This window comes from Lepidochelys kempii, chromosome 7 (genome assembly GCF_965140285.1).
Source record: "Lepidochelys kempii isolate rLepKem1 chromosome 7, rLepKem1.hap1, whole genome shotgun sequence".
Lineage (NCBI taxonomy): Eukaryota > Metazoa > Chordata > Testudines > Cheloniidae > Lepidochelys > Lepidochelys kempii.
The window spans coordinates 2,363,252-2,382,579 of NC_136386.1; the positions used below are offsets into that span (position 1 = coordinate 2,363,252).

Here is a 19,328-nt window from a genome sequence, read left to right on the forward strand (position 1 = left end):
ACTGGGCTACAGACAACAAAATAAAATTCAACAAAGACAAATGTAAGGTGCTACACTTAGGGGGAAAAAAACCAAACGCACAAATAAAGAATGGGGGATAACTGGCCTGACAGCAGCACTGCTGAGAAGGATCTGGGAGTTGTGGTAGATCACAACCTCAACATAAATCAAAAATGCAAGGGTGTTGCCAAAAAAAAAAAGCAAGCAAATGCAATTTTAGGTTGCATTAACAGAGGCATAGCATGAAAATCACAGGAGTTGATAGTACCACTCTACTCAGCACTGGTTAGGCCTCAGCTGGAGTACGGTGTCCAATTTTGGTCACAAATGTATAGAAAGGATGTAACAAAACAGGAAAAGATCTAGAGACAAACGACAAAGATCATCAGAGGGATGGAATGCAAGCCATGTAAGCAAAGGCTGAAGGAACCAGATATGTTTAGTTTGGAGAAGAGGAGATTAAGGGGGTGACATAATAGCAGTCTTCAAATACTTGAAAGGCTTCCATAAAAAAGATGGAGAAAAGTTGCTCTCTCTTGCCACAGAGTGCAGACAAGAGGCAGTGGGGTCAAACTACAGCATAGCAGATTTAGACTAAATCCCAAGAAAAGCTTTTTAACTATAAAAACAGTAGGACAACTGAACAGACTGCCTAGGGAGGTCATGGAAGCTCCTTCACTGAAGGCTTTCAAGAAGAGGCCAGACAGCCATCTGGATGGTTTAGACACAACAAACCCTGCATCTTGGCAGGAGATTAGACTGAATGAGCCTTGCTGAACCTTCTAACTCTATGGTTCTAGGAGTCTAAGATGGCAAAAAACCCAAACTTACAGCCAAAGTGTTAGGCTACTTTGATTGTTCTTAAGACTGTCAAGAGGTACGTAGCAACAAGAATTTTATAACAATGCAGAGATGGTAATAATATTCTCAGTAAATTTCTGGCTTTTCGTAACATATTTTATAAATAAAATAATATAAATAAATAAATAATTTTTATAAATAAAAATTTGATAAATAAAATATGTTGACAGATACATGATTCATGATCCACTGGCCCAGACTTGACCCAATGGTTATCACAATAGCAAAACTATTTTAAGCTTTGTTCCACTAGAAATATTTAAGCTATAAAACTACAGCTGTGACCAATCCAGTTTGCAAGCAGGCATAAAGTGCTAATTTAAGTGGTCATTTATTCTGTTATGGTGACAGAACTGCAAGTGACAACTTTTCCATAGTCAGGTCAAAGCCCTCATTACCTTCTAATTTTAAGCTTCATGTACTTTTTTCCACGGTTTATACTTCAGGTCTTATAAGTCCTCCATAAAACTTACTTTCCAAATTGCTGATGGACTGCCATAGATCTTCCATTTTGCTCCTGGATTCTTGCCTTGAGCACTGAATATTTCAACAAATGGGCCACCCTGTGATAAAATTGTTTAAGGATACGTCACTCTAGCCAGGTGTTGAGCATAGCATCATCAATGAGCACAGTTTGCTAAATCCGAGTAGGTCAGAGCAAATGCTCATGAAACAATAGTTAACTCTGGTTAATATAAATATTATTGACCACAGTCAACCACCACCATATATTTCTTTTTATTTATTTATATACACAATCAACAAATGGCACTCTTGACTTCATAGTCTGATTTTACTGCAGCATCAGAGTCCATGCTTCCTTACAACACTACTTTCTTTGGTAAAGGAAATAGGATATGTTTTTACCATTGTCCTTTCTTTACATGCAAGCAAAAAACTAAACAAGCAAACAAAAAACCCCCCACCAAATTCTTAAACATGGCATGTAAAAAATATTAAAAACATGCAAGAGGTGAATGGCTATTATTTTCATGTGTTTTATTTCTGCAACTCACCTGTCTCCACAGGCTTCCTCCCATTTGAGCCTGCGCCCTGTGTTTAGGCTGGTATAATAAAGAATCTTCCACACCTTTTTTTGCTGGATCACCCAAGTGTTTTTATTTACAGTGTTCGTGCAGTTCCCCGATCCCTCAACAGCTAGTGCTCCACAGACCCTCCCCAGGGCCTCCTGGCTTTTGAGGCTTCCTTCTTTGGTAAGGAGACAGTGATACCACCCTCCTGTCTCCTCCCAGGCTAGCCCCCCATGCTGAGGTTTTCCCAGGGCTTTTATAGCCCTCTTGTGCCTCAGCCCAGCTGTCAGTACTTAGCTTAATGTGTTCCTCGGAGCCAGCCCTTGTTAGGGCTTGCAGCTGGGGTCCCTGCTGAATACCTGTACTGTGTCTCTACCCCTGGCCTCCTGGCCAGAGAGCAGGCTGCAGCCAGCATTTTGGCAGGGCCTTAAAGGGGTTTACCCCTGCCCTGCCACATCACCCTAAAAGGATTTTCTGAATAATGCTCAGCTAAACAGAAGAATATCTATTAATTTCTAGTAAAGAGATGTAGCCAATGCAGTCGATTTTTGATTTTTCAATATTTCATCCATCATGAATCATAACAGAACTTTACTGAGGGTTTTTGAGATGCCACTTTTGCACTTTAACTGAGTTTAGTAATTAAGGGCCCATTTCAGATATTCATAAATTCCAAGGGCACAAAGACCACTGTGATCATCTACTATGACCTCCTGCATAATAGGTGACAGACCTGCCCCCTCCAAATTCCTAGAGCATATATTTTAGAAAAACATCCAATCTTGATTTAAAAATGGTCAGTGATGGAGAATCTACCACGACCCTTGGGAAATTGTTCCAGTGGTTAATGACCCGCATTGTTAAAAATGTATACCTTATTTCCAGTCTGAATGTGTCTAGCTTGAGCTTCCAGCGATTGGACAGATTTTTACACCTTTCTCTGCTAGACTGAAGAGCCCATTATCAATTATTTGCTCTCCATATAGATACTTATAGACTGTAATCAAGTCACCCCTTAACTTTCTCTTTGTTAAACTAAATAGATTTAAGCTCTATAACTATAAGGCAGGTTTTCTAATCGTTTCATCATTCTTGTGACTCCTCTGAACCCTCTCCAATTTATCAACATCCTTGAATTGTGGACACCAGAACTGGACACAGTATTCCAGCGCTATCACACCAGTGTCAAATACAGAGGCAAAACAAGCCCTACTCAAGATTCCTGTGTTGATGCATCCCAGGATTGCATTAGCACTTTTGGCCACAGCGTCACATTGGGAGCTCATGTTCATATGATTATGCACCATGATCCTCACCCCCAATCATCTTCAGTCATTGCTTCCCATGATACGGTTCCCCATTCTGTATGTATGGCCTACACTCTTTGTTCCTAGATGTACGCATTTACATTTAGTCATAATATAACACAGATTTTTTGCCTGCACCTAGTTTACCAAGTGATCCAGATTTCCTCCACGATGGAGGAAACAAGGAACAAACAAAACCCACTGCACTGGTAACTTGAAGTCAATAGATCTACTCACAGATTAAAGGACTGAACGATCAAGATCTCAGACAGGTACTAAAGTTTTTGAAAAAACAAACTTGGGTGTGTTTGTATCTGATATTATTTGCAAAAATTAATTATTATTTCTATATTTGCAAATAAGGTTTAGAAAATATTGACCAATTAAACACCTAAGAAGGTTTCAACATCAAGGGTGTTTGCGTTTCAGCTTTGGAAGACGTAAATGAAAGGAAGTAAAAAAAATAGCAATTTCTGCTTTACCTGATACTCGTTTCTGAACATTCTTGCAGATATTTCGCAGTTCGAAAATAATGTCAGCACCCCAGTGAGTAATAAAGACTTACAGATGTTGCTGAAAATACAAGAGATTTTATTGTTAAACATTATTCCACCAAAAAAGTCGTCCTATAATCAAGTAGGAATCCATGTTTTAAAAGTCAATTAGCACATTTCTAAAATACTGTTCATTACAGCAAACTTGTAACTCTTCAGCATAAAAAACTACCACAAAGGAATTAAGATTAGAAAACTGATTTATACTGTTGGTGTCTCTTGAGCAATGTTTCTTTACATAACCACCATTCAACCTGACCTTCCAGATATACCCAGTTAAAATGGCCACTCTATCCCTAGCCTTTATTTTTAAGAAAGGAGGATCCACTTGTCTTTTTAAAATCTTCAGAAAGGTTTGATGAGTAAATATATACTATCTTCAACATATATTGTTTATTTCTCACTGCTACCAACTGTTCACTGGAAAAGGTTAAAAATCCATTAAACAAGAGCTTTGACTTTAACACAAAAACAGAAATTTATGGAATACATATAATGGAAACCTCATTTTCAACCAGAGATGTGAGGCAGAGACTTATTCCACAAGTTACTTTTTTAAAAATTTCATCACTCTACATTCAGGATAGCTAGTGTAAGTATCAAACCAAATGATATGGCAGAGGTGCCTTTCTAGAGGCATGCTGAAGCCAATGAGAACTAAGGATGTGTTGCACCTTGGGAGAATCAGGATTATGGTGAATTAAGGGTTTGATTCTGCGAACACCCAAGCACCTCCAAATAGGTGCTGAGTGCCCACTGCCCCCATTGACTTCAGTGGGAACAGAGAGTACCCTGCACTTCTCAAAAGATGCTCCGCACCTGCAGGTTTAAGCCCTAAATGCTAATCTAGAACCCAATCCCAGGAGGTGGCAAGTTCCCTCACTGTGGGAGTGGAGAGTACTCACCAACTCACAGGGGCACTGTTGCAGGACTATGCCTACAGTGTATACCTTTTGGCAATGTCCATTTGTGCTTAAATTCAGGGATGGAATACTTCAGAGAATTAAGATGATCTTGGACATGGTGATATTTCCTTAGATCCTGAAACTGTTCTGTTAGTGGACCAAAATAACATGCCTACCAGCAAACTCAGAGATGCCATACATGTCTGAGATGTTTAAGCATGATTATGAAAAGAATTAGGGATCTTGGTTGGCCCTCTCTCTCCCTCTCCTTCCCCCTACACACAGAAACCAGGCTCTCTCTCTCTCTCTACCCCCTTCCCCCCAGTCTTTTTGCTATCCATGGACAAGGAGTAGGGGGACTTGGCTCCTTAGTCCTCACCCCTCATTTCATCCCTGACCCCCACCCCCAAACAGGGAGAAGGGAAAGCTTGGCCCCAGGAATGCTGCCCTCTTATGCCAAATATGGCCTTAAATTTCCTTGAACAGTCCCAGGTCTGACCCCCTTCCCAAGATGATCCTCCTCCTCTTCTTCTCCTCCACCGCTGCCTCCTCCTGCCCCTTCATGCTCTCCTCTCCCCCAGAATGTGCAATGAAGATCTGACAGGCAGCAAGCTAGAGGCTGCATGGACACTAATGGACTACGTGAACATACTCTAGGTACTTACAGCATGCCAGCAGGGTCCACACGGGACAAAGTGCAACATGCAGCCTGTGGCTTGGGAGATGAATCCAGCAGCACTCCAACCCATTCAAAATTGCTGTAGCTTGCCTCCTATCAGACCCTCATTGCAATCTGTGCGTGTGCCATAGAGGTGGTAGAAAATAATGCCCCCCATGGCCGTGGCACTCTTTGCTGTGTTTGTCAGACCCAAGTGGTGGCGAGTGACATACAGATTTTTATATACTCTGTATGTGTGCGCATGCTTGAAAAATAGTAGAATAAGCCTGGATTAGTAATTACATGTAAAAATCAGGATTACAGAAAATTAGGGACGGTTAGCATCTCTCCAAATCACACGTACCATTTATCTTAAGAACTAGCTTCAACAAAATATTGATCTTTCAGAACTGAAAAGCATTTAAAAGCTTTACATGTTATAAAATGGTACATAACTCTGGGTGAATTAGTAAATGTATGCCCTGATCTTTCATACACTTATGCACTAGTTGTTCCATGGGTAAAATTACTCACATACATGTTTGCAGAATCAGGGCCTTAGAGAGCTAACTGATTAATATTTTAATTTTATTGATTCAATACTGTCTACTAGTATTTTGATGCATAGCTTGTATCATACTGTAAACCACACTATTTGTTACAACCAAGTTATCTGTCAGTAAAAGAAACTGAAACAGATAGTGTAACTGGTATAATTATTTAAGAAAGGCACATTAATAACTATATTAAGTAACAATTGACAACCATGAATTAGTCATTTTACAAGTTTGAAAGCAGTATACTATTTCTTTGTTCTATAAATAAAGTAGTCTGGCAGTACATTAACAATTTCTGGAAAATGTTATTGCTCTAATTTTTATTTTCCTCTATTCAGATCTCATCTTTGCTATTATTCGGGGCTTTTAAACCAGAAGAATGTTCAACATTCCACAAATCATTCCTTAGCCAAGAATACCGTACTTTGAAGCAAATCTTACAGTGATCAATGTGCTGATCCATTGAACCAAAATTCACATGAAAAGCAGGTGGTGAAAGGGCGATAGCACAGGTTATGTCCTCTTACAGTAAGTATTTATAATGTACTTATTATTGTGACCCAGATGTGCAGGCACCCTGTCAGTCTGGGGCTGAGGATTCCATCACCCAAGGGTTTGAGTTGCTGTTGCTGTGTTTTGTTTTTGTCAGACCAAAGCCCTTTTACACAGGCTTGCAGCTTCAAAAGATCAGGACCAGATTGGCCAAGTGTCATTTGGCACTTCTGTCAGGCCTTCCAGCATTTCTGGGAAAATGTCACACACAGATATGTAAGGCAGAGAGCCCCTAATAAAAAAAAAAATGGTGTAGGGGGAAGTTGCACTAGACTGCAAATCCAAATACCTGGAGTTCTTGTCTCATTTCTTCCATAGAGTGCTGTTAATATTTTTGCTGTTCACCACCCTTACCGATGAACATGGTCTTATGCACCTTGGAACAGAACTCTGGTCTATAATATAAAGGACTCAAATTTCATCCCCTTTGCCATTCTACTTTTCAGAACGAACGTGCCAAAGCTAGTTAGCAATGTGGTTGGGTATACTGTCTGCAAGCACAGCTGTAACCAGTAGACCATACTTTGCTCCCAGAGCCAGAATCAGAACCTAGGAATCATTATACTTAGTACTTCACTACTGTCTCACAAATAGAGGTGTAACGCACAGACAAAGTGTCTTCTCCTGCTCTGGGAACTGATCCACATAGAGGATAATAACCTACTTCTGCTACCAGTTAATTTTTTAGCAACTGCTCAAGCGCAAGAGGTCTGTGTCGTAGATCTAAAGTCCTAGTTCAAACTCTGCTGATGACTCATGCAGAGAAAAATACAGCATGTGATGATTATGAATTTATCTTTTATATATATATACATATATATACACACCTAGATAAATTCATGGAGGATAGGTCCATCAATAGCTATTAGCCAGGATAGGCAGGGATGGTGTCCCTAGCCTCTGTTTGCCAGAAGCTGGGAATGGGCGACAGGGGATGGATCACTTGATGATTGCCTGTTCATTCCCTCTGGGGCACCTGGCATTGGCCACTGTTGGAAGACAGGATACTGGGTTAGATGGACCGTTGGTCTGACCCAGTATGGCTGTTCTTATGTAATTAAAGATTGTATCATGAGGCAGATACACAAGGGGCAGAATTAAGATACCCCAGATAACCCTAATTCTGATGCTTGTCTTTGCAAATTTGATGTTCCTTCACTTCTTTTAAGTCAGCACTTACTGGGGCACCAGAATACTCACTTTTAATGAACTAAAGAGTCTTTCACCTGCAAGCCACCAGTTTAAATCCAGCCTAGCGCTCTGTAGAGCTTGAAAGTTGTTTCTATCTAATGGATATCTGGTGACTACTCTACAAGATGAGGTTGGTGGGTCTCATTTCCAGCTCCTACATCCATAAACTCCCCACTGCACATTCCACTGATTGTCAGACTCAACTGAGGTTAAGAACTGCAAAGGCCATGGAGATGAGGCTACCCCAGTTGGACCTAGAGGAAGTTTCCCCCATATCCAGGTTAAGGCAAGCTGGAAGGGCAGTGTGGGTTGGAAGCTTGCTGTGCAGAGAAACAGAAGATTTCATTTGCTAGGGATGAAACTAATGCCTTTCACCAGTACTAAATCCACAGAATTTTTTAAAGCTGAGATTTAGCAATATGCAAATTAGCTCATTACATAATTTGAATAACGTCACATGGAGTTGCCAAAAAAACCTAACAACTATGCTGGTCCTAATTAATAAAAGGAGTCTTGTCACTTACTTCAGTGGAAGTCAGATCACACCCAAGTAGAGCAAGCAAACTTGTGTCTGGCCAAACTACATAAACTCACTCATCTCACACAGCTTTATTATTGCTGTGAACATATAAATGAAATGATAGTTTTTTCTAAAATATAAATATACAGAGGAACATACTGCAATACATTTTGCTTATATATTACCTACTTGTAATATTTTGAGTGCTTGCATTAACTTAATAGAAAAGACTACAATTAATTTTATTTTCTGCATGAGGATTGGTAGCTATTGGAGATACTAAACATAAAATGAATGACAATTTTTTTATAGCGTACATACTATGATAATACTAAGTGGCACATCTGTGAGGCACTAAATGTCATTAGTCTCTAATATCCTGGGACCAACACAGATACAACTGCACTGCAAACACTAGTGGAACATAAGACTTTCCCAGATGGGTTTCCATACTATAGTCCTATATTGGGCATGACATTCATGCATTGCAAGGATTGAAACGCAACAGTTAATGGAACTGTCTGAGTTATGATAATATATGCTTTAAGCAGAACATTCTAGGAAAATTGAGATTTGCACCTTCTTTCATCCCCACACCTCTCAAAAAAATCTTAATTTTTGGACCGACAAAAATGCTTAAAATCCAGATAGACTAGAGTTTTTGGAAAAACTACGGTATCTTGAAATTTAAAGTCCTCCAGTTTTTAAAATTTTTTTCAAATAAACAAACACCTTTATAGAATGCTATAAAAAAAGAAGTATTCTCTCATTTTTCAACCAGGGATCAAAATTCTTATTTTATTGCCCTACAGCATGTACTTTTAGTATAGTGCATCTGTCCAACTGGGGACACAGAATCTGCAGCATCAAAGTCAATGATAGACTATCAGGAAGGCAGTTATAAAATTATGTCACACTATAAGATGTATTCATTTTCCCTACTAGGACTTATTTTACAGTGCTCCTGATCTGCACACTAACTTTTTAAAAAAATCATTAGTTTCACAATTCTTTCCACACCGTAAAACAAAATACAGCATACTCCCATTTATCTGAATGGCATGGGGGAGACAGATTTTATTTGGATATTGATAGTGTAGGAGCCATAGAGCAGTGGGTGGCCTCCCCCAGAGCCAGGGGCTTGTTGTCATCCTCCTCCTCGCAGCCCTGGCTGTGGGTCTCTGCTTTGCCCTATTGAGACCATAGACTCTCCCACCTGCATCTTTTGACTGCAGGGATCAGGTCTCACAGGCCCTATGGCACTGCAGGGAGCCCTCTAAAACTCTGCTGTCATGGCCTGATTCACTCACTCCAACAGGTTTCAGAGTAACAGCCGTGTTAGTCTGTATTCGCAAAAAGAAAAGGAGTACTTGTGGCACCTTAGAGACTAACCAATTTATTTGAGCCTAAGCTTTCATGAGCTACAGCTCACTTCATCGGATGCATACTGTGGAAACAAGGGGAAATAGGTTACCTTGCATAATGACTTAGCCACTCCCAGTCTCTATTCAAGCCTGAGTTAATAGTATCCAATTTGGAAATGAATTCCAATTCAACAGTTTCTCCCTGGAGTCTGGTTTTGAAGTTTGAAGAGAGTGATCACTTTAGATAAGCTATTAACAGCAGGAGAGTGGGTTTGTGGGGGGAGAGAAAACCTTTTGTAGTGGTAAACACCCATTTTTTCATGGTTTGTGTGTATAAAAAGATCTTCTGTACTTTCCATAGTATGCATCCGATGAAGTGAGCTGTAGCTCATGAAAGCTCATGCTCAAATAAATTGGTTAGTCTCTAATGTGCCACAAGTACTCCTTTTCTTTTTTCTACTCACTCCAACGTAACAGTATATACCCTAGGGTCCCTCATTACCTTCATCCACCACCACCATTTTAGACCCAAATATATCTCTATCCAACACCGATGGCATTTCCCCTACTATTTACTCTTTACGTCAGAACTTTTGCCACATAATCTTAGTTTTATGATCTGTCACCATTTACGTGCAAGAAATGAATTCCGTATCTCATTGGTAAGGCTGCGAGTCTGTCACGGAGGTCATGGATTCTGTGACTGTCTGTGATCTCCATGATTTCTGCAGCAGGGGTTTGGATATGTGGGTGGGGACTCATACCACAATCCTGTAAACACATATGTACATGCTTAACTTGATTCATATGAGCAGTCCCATTGACTTCCATAGGGGTATTCACAAGAGTAAAGTTATGTGCATGTGTTTGGAAGATTGGGGTTCTAGAATTTCGTAAACAGTATTTGTTGAAGATATGCTACAAAGTTAATTTGTAGCTAGTACTTTTGACAGGGAAAGGAGACTTTAGTATAAGACTGTTAATACATATAACTCAGCATAACAGTCCTAAAGTTAATGCTGATTTATGATAGGCTGGAACACAACAGAGAAAGCAGTTAATCATAGATGAAAGGTTTTAACATCTTCTAGACAAATGAAGTCTACATACTGAATATTTAAAACGAGGTCCATCACATTGCTATATATTTTCTCAAAATACAAGTTAACATATCAGATGTATATTAATATCCTTTTTTACCCACACCAAGACTATCAATGTTTCAATATTCATTTGCAAATTGGATACTATTAATTTAGGCTTAAATAGAGACTGGGAGTGGCTAAGTCATTATGCAAGGTAGCCTGTTTCCTCTTGTTTTTTCCTACCCCCCCCCCCCAGATGTTCTGGTTTAACTTGGATTTAAACCTGGAGAATGGTCAGTTTAGATGAGCTATTACCAGCAGGAGAGTGAGTTTGTGTGTGTATGGGGGTGGGGGGGATGTGAGAAAACCTTGATCTATGCAGGAAATAGCCCGACTTGATTATGTAAAGAGTTGTCACTTTGGATGGGCTAGCACCAGCAGGAGAGTGAATTTGTGTGGGGGGGTGGAGGGTGAGAAAACCTGGATTTGTGCTGGAAATGGCCCACCTGTTGATCACTTTAGATAAGCTATTACCAGCAGGACAGTGGGGTGGGAGGAGGTATTGTTTCATGATTTCTGTGTGTATATAAAGTCTGCTGCAGTTTCCACGGTAAACATCTGATGAAGTGAGCTGTAGCTCACGAAAGCTCATGCTCAAATAAATTGGTTAGTCTCTAAGGTGCCACAAGTCCTCCTTTTCTTTTTGCGAATACAGACTAACACGGCTGTTCCTCTGAAACATGTTTCAATATAAAAACAAAGTAAAAAATAGTCTTTACAGAAAACTGCAGGATATAACAATGAAACACCTGTTTATTTTATAAGTTAAAGCTACGAACAATTGTTTGCAATACATGTTACGTATGAGCTCAAACACCAATACCAATAATAAATGAGTCCCTTTGTCTACAAAGTACTCAAGCTTTCAGATGAGTGCTATTGTACTTTTCAGCAAATGAAACATTTTAATGAACATAGCTTGATGTCATCCATACTGTATAAGTCTAGTAAGTTTAACTCATTACATTTATAGCATCAAAGTTTCCTACAAAACCTGGACTCATCGTTAACACCAGGATAAAGCACCAAAGACTAGACAGCAGAGAAGAATCCTGGCTCAGGCAACAGCATACAATAGGTTGGGTTGTCATTCCCATCACTGATATGATTTTTAGGAATCATATAAATCCTGCATTCTATAAGCATGGAGCTAGAAACTGCCAACATCCACACACCACTCCTTGTCTGTTTTCAGCATTGTACAGTGCAATACCGAATTAGAGAGGAGCCCAAAGCAAAACCCAGAGCTGAACACCAATTTGGGGGGACAGTTTTGGATCCTTATCCAAATATTATGGCTCGAGTTTATCTCATGTACATACTGGACGTATGCATTTCAATAACAGTTCTTTGGGTTCTTTGGCATGGGGGTGTCATCCCATATTTTAGTTTGTATGTTTTATTCACTTACTAGATAACTATATTTTATATTCATGCCTCCCTCCCCATAAAGGAATAGACATTTTAGAGCACTTCACCACGCATTTCAACAGAGTGATGTTCTGATACACAGCAATGACATTTTAAGGCACCGCCATTGCAGTTAATTGTGACAGGCTGCCATCCTATAAAATACCCCCTTGCAATGGCAAAGCACATACGTTTCCATGGCAATACTGAAGAACAGCTGAACTACCTGTCCACCACAGCCTGGCCAGATCCAAGGTCAGGGAGGGTTAATATCCCCACCACCACTGCTCATGTGGGGAAATACAGAGGGGCTCGGAGGGGCTCACCTGTGGGGACCATTGCGAGGGCACAGAGAGGACAGCACCAAGCAAGGTCTCACCTGCAGGGGGGTTTCACCTTGGGGAGTGCATGAGCATCTCACCTGGGGCACTGTATCTGGGAGGGGAAGCATCTCACCTAAGTTTCTCACCCGGGCAGTGTATGAAGGGGATGGGGGTCTCACATAGGGGAGTGTGTGAGAGAAGCTGGGAAGAATGTCTCCTCTGAGGGAGTGTGTGACAAGGCAGGGGTTCTCACCTGAGGGAGTGTGCATGGGGGGGGGGGGGCATGCACCACACCTGCGGGGGGGTTCTCACCTGGGCAGTGTGTGAAAGGGAAGAGTGCTTCACCTGCCGGGGGTCTCATCTGCAGGCGTGTGCATGGGGGGGGGCACGCACCGCACCGTGGGGGGTTCTCACTTGGCGGGGGGGGTGTGTGTGTGTGGTGTGTGAGAGGGGAGAGTGCATCACCTGCCGGGGGTCCGCACTGGGGGGAGTGTGTAACAGGGAAGAGTGCTTCACCTGGGGGAGTGTGCGGGGGGGGGGATTTCTCACTTGGCGGGGGGGGCGAGAGGGGAGAGCTTGTCACCTGCGGGGGGGGTTATCACTTGGGGGGGGGCGAGAGGGGAGAGCGCTTCACCTGCAGGAGGTTCTCCCTTGGCGAGGGGGTGGGGGGCGAGAGGGGAGAGCGCGTCACCTGCGGGGGGAGGTTCTCACTTGGCGGGGGGGGAGCATTTCACCTGCGGGGGGGGTTCTCACTTGGCGGGGGGGTAGCGCGTCACCTGCGGGGGGAGGTTCTCACTTGGCGGGGGGGGGAGCATTTCACCTGCGGGGGGGGGGTTCTCACTTGGCGGGGGGGGAGCATTTCACCTGCGGGGGGGGGTTCTCACTTGGCGGGGGGGGAGCATTTCACCTGCGGGGGGGGGTTCTCACTTGGCGGGGGGGGAGCATTTCATCTGCGGGGGGGTTCTCACTTGGCGGGGGGGGAGCATTTCACCTGCGGGGGGGGTTCTCACTTGGCGGGGGGGGAGCGCGTCACCTGCGGGGGGGTTCTCACTTGGCGGGGGGGGGAGCATTTCACCTGCGGGGGGGGGTTCTCACTTGGCGGGGGGGGTAGCGCGTCACCTGCGGGGGGAGGTTCTCACTTGGCGGGGGGGGAGCATTTCATCTGCGGGGGGGGTTCTCACTTGGCGGGGGGGGGGAGCATTTCACCTGCGAGGGGGGGGTTCTCACTTGGCAGGGGGGGAGCATTTCACCTGCGAGGGGGGGGTTCTCACTTGGCGGGGGGGGAGCATTTCACCTGCGGGGGGGTTCTCACCGGGAGGAGTGTGCGCGGGGGGGGCGGGGCCCCTCACCTGCGGGGCTCGCCTCTCACCTGGGGGAATCACGTCAGCCCCGGAGGAATCCGCGCCCACGGCAGAGCTCACGCGCTGCGCCTGCGCGGCCCAGGGCCCGGTCTCCGCGCGGCGACGGGGGTGGGCGGAGCTTGAGGCCGCTCGTGCCCGCCCGCCCGTTTACACAGGCGGCGTGCGGCGACGCGTGCCGGGGGGCGGGGGTGATCGCCGAGTTATCGATAGGCCCCAGCATCGTCCCCCCCCCCCCCAGCCAGGCGAGCCTCCGCCTCATTCCTGGCTCGGCCCGCAGGCAGCGCCCCCACCCCCGCCCCGCTGCCGGGCACAGCCGAGGGCGGTGGCCCCCGCGCCCGCTGAGGGAAGGGCGGCGGGGAGCGGGCTGGGCGCGCCGCGGGGCTGCCGAGGGTGGGGCCGCAGAGGAGGCGGGCCGGGAAAGGGGAGCCTAGCGGGGAGGCCCAGCACGGGGTGACTGCAGCCGTTGCCCCCCCCCCCCCACCCGTGGGCGGCGCGGGCTGGCTGCGCGGGAGGGGAGAGCCTGGGGTGGGAATCCCCGGGCCCGGGGCGGACTTGGCCCTCGTGACCCGGGTGGCGGTTGGGAGCCGGCGCCCCGCAGCGGGGCCTCGTGCCCGCGTGTGGCGGGGCGGCCTGCGGGGGCCCGCCCCCCCCCGAACGCTGCCTGGGCCCGCGCGCAAGGCCCGGGGCGCGGGGGTGTCCGCGAACCGCTCGCCCGCTCCTGACCCGGGCTCCCCGCGGGCTGCGCCCCGCCCGCCCCGGTTGTGCTGTGGCGAGCCGGAGAGCGACTGTCGTCGGGTCGCGGGTTTCCAGGCCACTGGAGGCGGCGTGCAGGTGCCCGGTGTGTTTCCCCAAAGAGCGGCGGCTGGAGGAAAGGGCCCCGTTACTGTAACATCACGGGCAAACGCAGAGATTTTCCACTGCGTGCGTCCCATGAAGTGAGCTGTAGCTCGGGAAAACTTAGGCTCAGATAAATTGGTTAGTCTCTGAGGTGCCACAGGTCCTCTTTTTCTGTTTGTAAATTTGATTCGGATTTCAGTCCCACGCTCTTGTAAGGGTAGTTCATTTGATAGCTCTGTTTATTCCGAAAGGTTTATTGCCTTTTCATAGGAATATAATTTCAGTCTTTTTTTTTTTTTAAGGTATATAGGATCATTCTTACTGAGAGGAGAATTCAGTAACCCATCCCTGGTTAAAAGAAAAGGAGGACTTGTGGCACCTTAGAGACTAACAAATTTATTTGAGCATGAGCTTTCGTGAGCTACAGCTCACTTCATCGGATGCTTTCAGTGGAAATGCATCCAGTGATTAAATTTAATCAATCCTGGTTGATTATTGAATTTAATTCTACCCTACTAGGAAGCTGTGGAACTTTAAGGATTATAGTATAGTCCGGGTAGGGAGAGGGGAAGAGTTAAATCAGTTATGAAACCTATCTGGCTGTCTCATGTTACCTTGGGATTTTAGAAGACATGGTGTCCTGTGCTGTATTACCACAGAATAGGTTGTATTGATCAGAGTTTGTTGGGTACTAAAGAACAGAAGAACAGCCATACTGGGTCCAACCAATGGTCCATCTAGCCCAGTATCCTGTCTTCTGACAGCCACCAGTGCCAGGTGCTTCAGAGGGAATGAACAGAACAGGCAATTATTGAATGAGCCATCGCATGTCGTTCATTCCCAATTTCTGTCAGTCAGCGGCTAGGGATACTCAGAGCATGGGGTTGCACCCCTAACCATCTTGGCTAATAGCCATCGCTGCGACCTATCCTGCATGAACTTACCTAATTCTTTTTTGAACCTAGTTATACTTTTGGTCTTCACAACATCTCCTGGCAATGAGTTTAACTGGGTGACTGTGTGTTGTGAGAAGAAGTACTTCCTTTTGTTTGTTTTAAACCTGCTGCCTCTTAATTTAATTGGGGGACTCTTGGTTCTTCTGTTATATGAAGAGGTAAATAACACTTCTGTACTCACTTTCTCCGTACCATTAATTATTTTATAAACCTCTCTCATATCTCCTTACAGTGGTCTTTTTTCCAGTTTGAAAAGTCCCATTCTTTTTAATCTCCCCTCGTTCGGAAGCTGTTCCACACTCTTAATCATTTTTGTTGCCCTTTGCTGTACCTTTTCCAATTCTGATATTTTGAGAAGTTAAGGACAACCTTAATGGTAAAATTGGTACAGTTTACTAAATAACAAAAATAGTTTACAGAGTTAGGACTAAAGAGAGAAGATGTTAGCTTCCAAAGAAGGGTGAAAGAACTGTTAGGCTGATTTGGGGAGACAACAGATGGTAGTGGAACTCTGTAGTTTAAGCTAAAGTGATGTTAAATTCATTTCACACAGCTCTGTCGAAAGAGTCTGAAGCTTATGTGACAGGAAGGCAGGGCCTGAAGTTCTGAAAAATTCCACAAAAAGCTAAGACTTGGGCAGAAAAGCCTAAGGTTAATCAGGTAAGTGTAGCAAGCAGCTGTGATGTGGGGAAGCAGCTATGTGCCTGTTCAGGACAAAACTGACCAATAGGCCTTTTGCCAACCGCAATGAGTGATGATTAAATGGAGACACTGGGAGAGGGAAACATTATAATTTAATTATGTATTTATTTAGATTTCTACCAGTTTGTACCAAAAAGGCACCTAACCTTTGCTCTAGGCACCTTGTGACTCACAAATTACAGTTAATCAATGTAAAAACCAGAAAGTAACCAACCATCATAAAACTTAGCCCCAGTGTAGACTAAGTAGCCTGTCATGCTTCTGAGGTGTGATTGGTAGCAATATATTTATAATGACTGCTATAGAATTTCTTATTAGTTCAATAGCCATCTTCACCTGTCTTAGACCACTGTTTTCTTTTTCTTTAACTGCTCACTTTACTGCTATATTTGAATTGTTTAAATATTGCATGGTTACTAATTCATGATGATGTATAAACATCAGGATTGGAAATTAGGCCACTATACAGTATACATTGACTAGAACGTCTAAAAAGGGTGTGTTTAGCTTTTTGTAAGTGCTTGACTAATAATTTTTTTAGGAAAAATGTGAATTTGTCTCTTACCTTCTGGTACACTTCTACTATGCTCTAAACTTAACCCAGTTCACTTCACAACCTGTTTCAATGAACACACGTTTTTCACCTTAATATATAATGGGAAACACCAACATATGGACTCCCTTTCCTGTTGGAAAGATCCCAAGCACAATATGGGGTTAGTTCTCCTGTCTTTTGAATTAAAATACAAATGTAAGCTTCATTATGTTGGGAACTGAATTGACTTAATTTAGATTATTCAGTGTGCTACAGAATATTTGATATGTGATATTAAAAACAGGCTTCTTTAAAGGCCCCCCCCCCATGGATATATCATGGCTCAATAGCCATGGGAATATTACTGTAATTTTTTTCACCTACTCCTGACTCGGACTTATATGAGAGCATCAGTTAGGCTTGGAGCAGCCTGCCCGTTAATGTATGCCAAGTGGCCTCCCCTGCTGTGTAAAGCTCCATTTCAGCTGTAATGACAATTTGTCAGCTTGTTCTTTACTGCGTTGTTTTGAATTGGCCCTACCTGTGCCTTTTCAGACTGTCATCTCTTCCAGTTTGGGATTCCCTTATCTGACTGTTGCAATTTATCTCCTGTAAAAGGCTGTGTACACTTATATTGCACCATAACTAATAAATAGTAATCCTAATGACAAAGTAAGAAAGCATCTTGTCATCCTACAGGAGGTCCCAAAGCTCTGTGCTATCATTCCAGATTTACTGAGTCACTGGCTAGAGCAGAGTTAGAAGAGAGAGGGATTATGAGTTATAGTGGAAACTGCAAACTTCCTTTGAAGTAGTAAGTAAAGAGAAATACCATCTGTGAATGGATTGAGTTATTCTTTCTGGCTGTTAATATATTTTTTACAAAATCAAGAATCATATCATGTCTCTTCTCATCACATAATAAAATCACAGACATGTAGGGCTGCATGAGACCACAAGAGGTCATCTAGTCCCGCACAAGAGGTCATCTAGTCCCGCTCCCTGTGCTGAGGCAGGACCAACTATACCTAGACCATCCTTGATAGGTGTTTGTGGAATTCCCATCACTGGAGGTTTAGACAACCTACCTTGGAAACATTTTCCAGTGCATAACTATCCTTCTAGTTTTTCAAATATCTAACCTAAATCTCCCTTGCTACAGATTAAGCCTATTATTTCTTGTCCTACCTTCAGTGGGCATGGAGCACAATTGATCACAGTCTTCTTTTGAAGAGCCCTTAATATATGTGAAGACTTATCAGATCCTCCCTTAGTCTTCTTTTCTCAAAAGTAAACACACCCAGTCTTTTTTTTAACCTTTCCTCATAGGTGTGGTTTTCTAATCTTTTTTTATCATTTTTGTTGCTCTCCTCTAAGCTCTCTCCAGTTTGTCCTCATTTTTCTTAAAGTGTGGGCCCAGAGCTGAACATAATAGTCTATCTAAGGCGGTGGTTGCCAATCCGTCGATCCTGGAGCCTCTGCCAGTCGAGAGTGATCGGGCAGCTAAAAGTCCAGCAGGGCTCAGGCAGGCAGGCTGCGTGCCTGCCTGCCGTGGCCTCACGCCACTCCCAGAAGTGGCTGGCTGCTGGCACATCTCTGCAGCCCCTGGCGTGGGAAGGGGAGAGGCAGCTCCGCACCCTGCCCCCAGCAGTTTGCGGGCACGGGCAGTGCATGGAGACCTGCTGCCCCACTCCCCCTGCCAGGGGCCGCAGAGATTTGCCAGCAGCCAGCCGCTTCCAGGAACGGCATGAGGCCAGGGCAGGCAGGCAGCCGGCATGAGCCCTGATGCGCCTCCCTCCTGCACCCCAATCACCTGCACCAGCCCAGAGCCCCCTCCAACACAAAACTCCTTCCCAGACCCCTCACCCTCTCCTGCACCTCAATCAACTGCCCCAAGCTCAGCCAATGCACACCCCACATTTGAGAATGCTACACTGATTTGTGACCATCCCTGGAGGATTTTGGATCTATAAACCACAAATGATACTAATAAAATCTAAAATTCATGAAATGTCCAGTGGATTCTATGAGATTAGGTGCACTGTGCCCATATGACCCCTGCAGCCAATCTCCCTCCCAGAGCTTGCACCCTTTACTCCTGCACCCCAATCTTCTGCCCCAGGCTCAGCCCAGAGCCCCCTCTCACACCCTTGGCCCCAGCCCAGAACCTGCACCCCCTTTTGCACACCTCCTCCAGCCCGGTGAAAGTGAGTGAAGGGTGGGGAAGAGAGCGATGGAGGGAGGGGGGAATGGAGTGAGTAGGGCGAGGCCTTGGGGAAGGGGCAGGGTAGATCCTGGGTTGATGTTAAATTCAAAAAGTGATCTTGTATGTGAAAAGGTTGGAGACGACTGATCTAAGGCCTTACCAATGCCAAGTAGAGTGGGACAGTTACCTCCATTGGCCATTATCTTCGAAAACTCGTGGCAATCGGGGGAAGTCCCAGATGACTGGAAAAAGGCTAATGTAGTGCAGAAGAAGGAAGATCCTGGGAACTACAGGCCAGTCAGCCTCACCTCAGTCCCCGGAAAAATCATGGAGCAGGTCCTCAAGGAATCAAT

At 44.5% G+C, this 19,328-nt stretch overlaps 2 protein-coding genes across 19 annotated transcripts in view; one reads left to right on the plus strand and one right to left on the minus strand.

Annotated features, from left to right (window-relative positions):
• Positions 1 to 13,921, minus strand: part of CFAP20DC (CFAP20 domain containing) — a 169,843-nt gene extending 155,922 nt beyond the window's left edge. For 6 of the 18 annotated variants that reach the window (XR_012159750.2, XM_073350934.1, XM_073350921.2 and 3 more), the window contains exons 1-3: positions 13,691 to 13,920; positions 3,682 to 3,772; positions 1,335 to 1,424 (exon numbers count right to left, since the gene is read on the minus strand). Coding sequence is in view for 15 of the 18 variants with exons in the window: in XM_073350934.1 (XP_073207035.1) it covers positions 1,335 to 1,424; positions 3,682 to 3,702 (111 nt within the window). In the remaining 3 variants the exon portion in view is untranslated. Of the gene's footprint in view, positions 1 to 1,334; positions 1,425 to 3,681; positions 3,773 to 13,690 lie in introns of all 18 variants that reach the window. The other 12 variants (XR_012159748.2, XR_012159747.2, XM_073350935.2 and 9 more) reach the window with 7 other exon arrangements.
• Positions 13,922 to 14,289: 368 nt separating this feature from the next.
• Positions 14,290 to 19,328, plus strand: part of LOC144930712 (uncharacterized) — a 28,419-nt gene continuing 23,380 nt past the window's right edge. The window contains exon 1 of the mRNA XM_078853536.1: positions 14,290 to 14,577. The gene's annotated coding sequence lies outside the window, so the exon portion shown is untranslated. The remainder of the gene's footprint in view (positions 14,578 to 19,328) is intronic.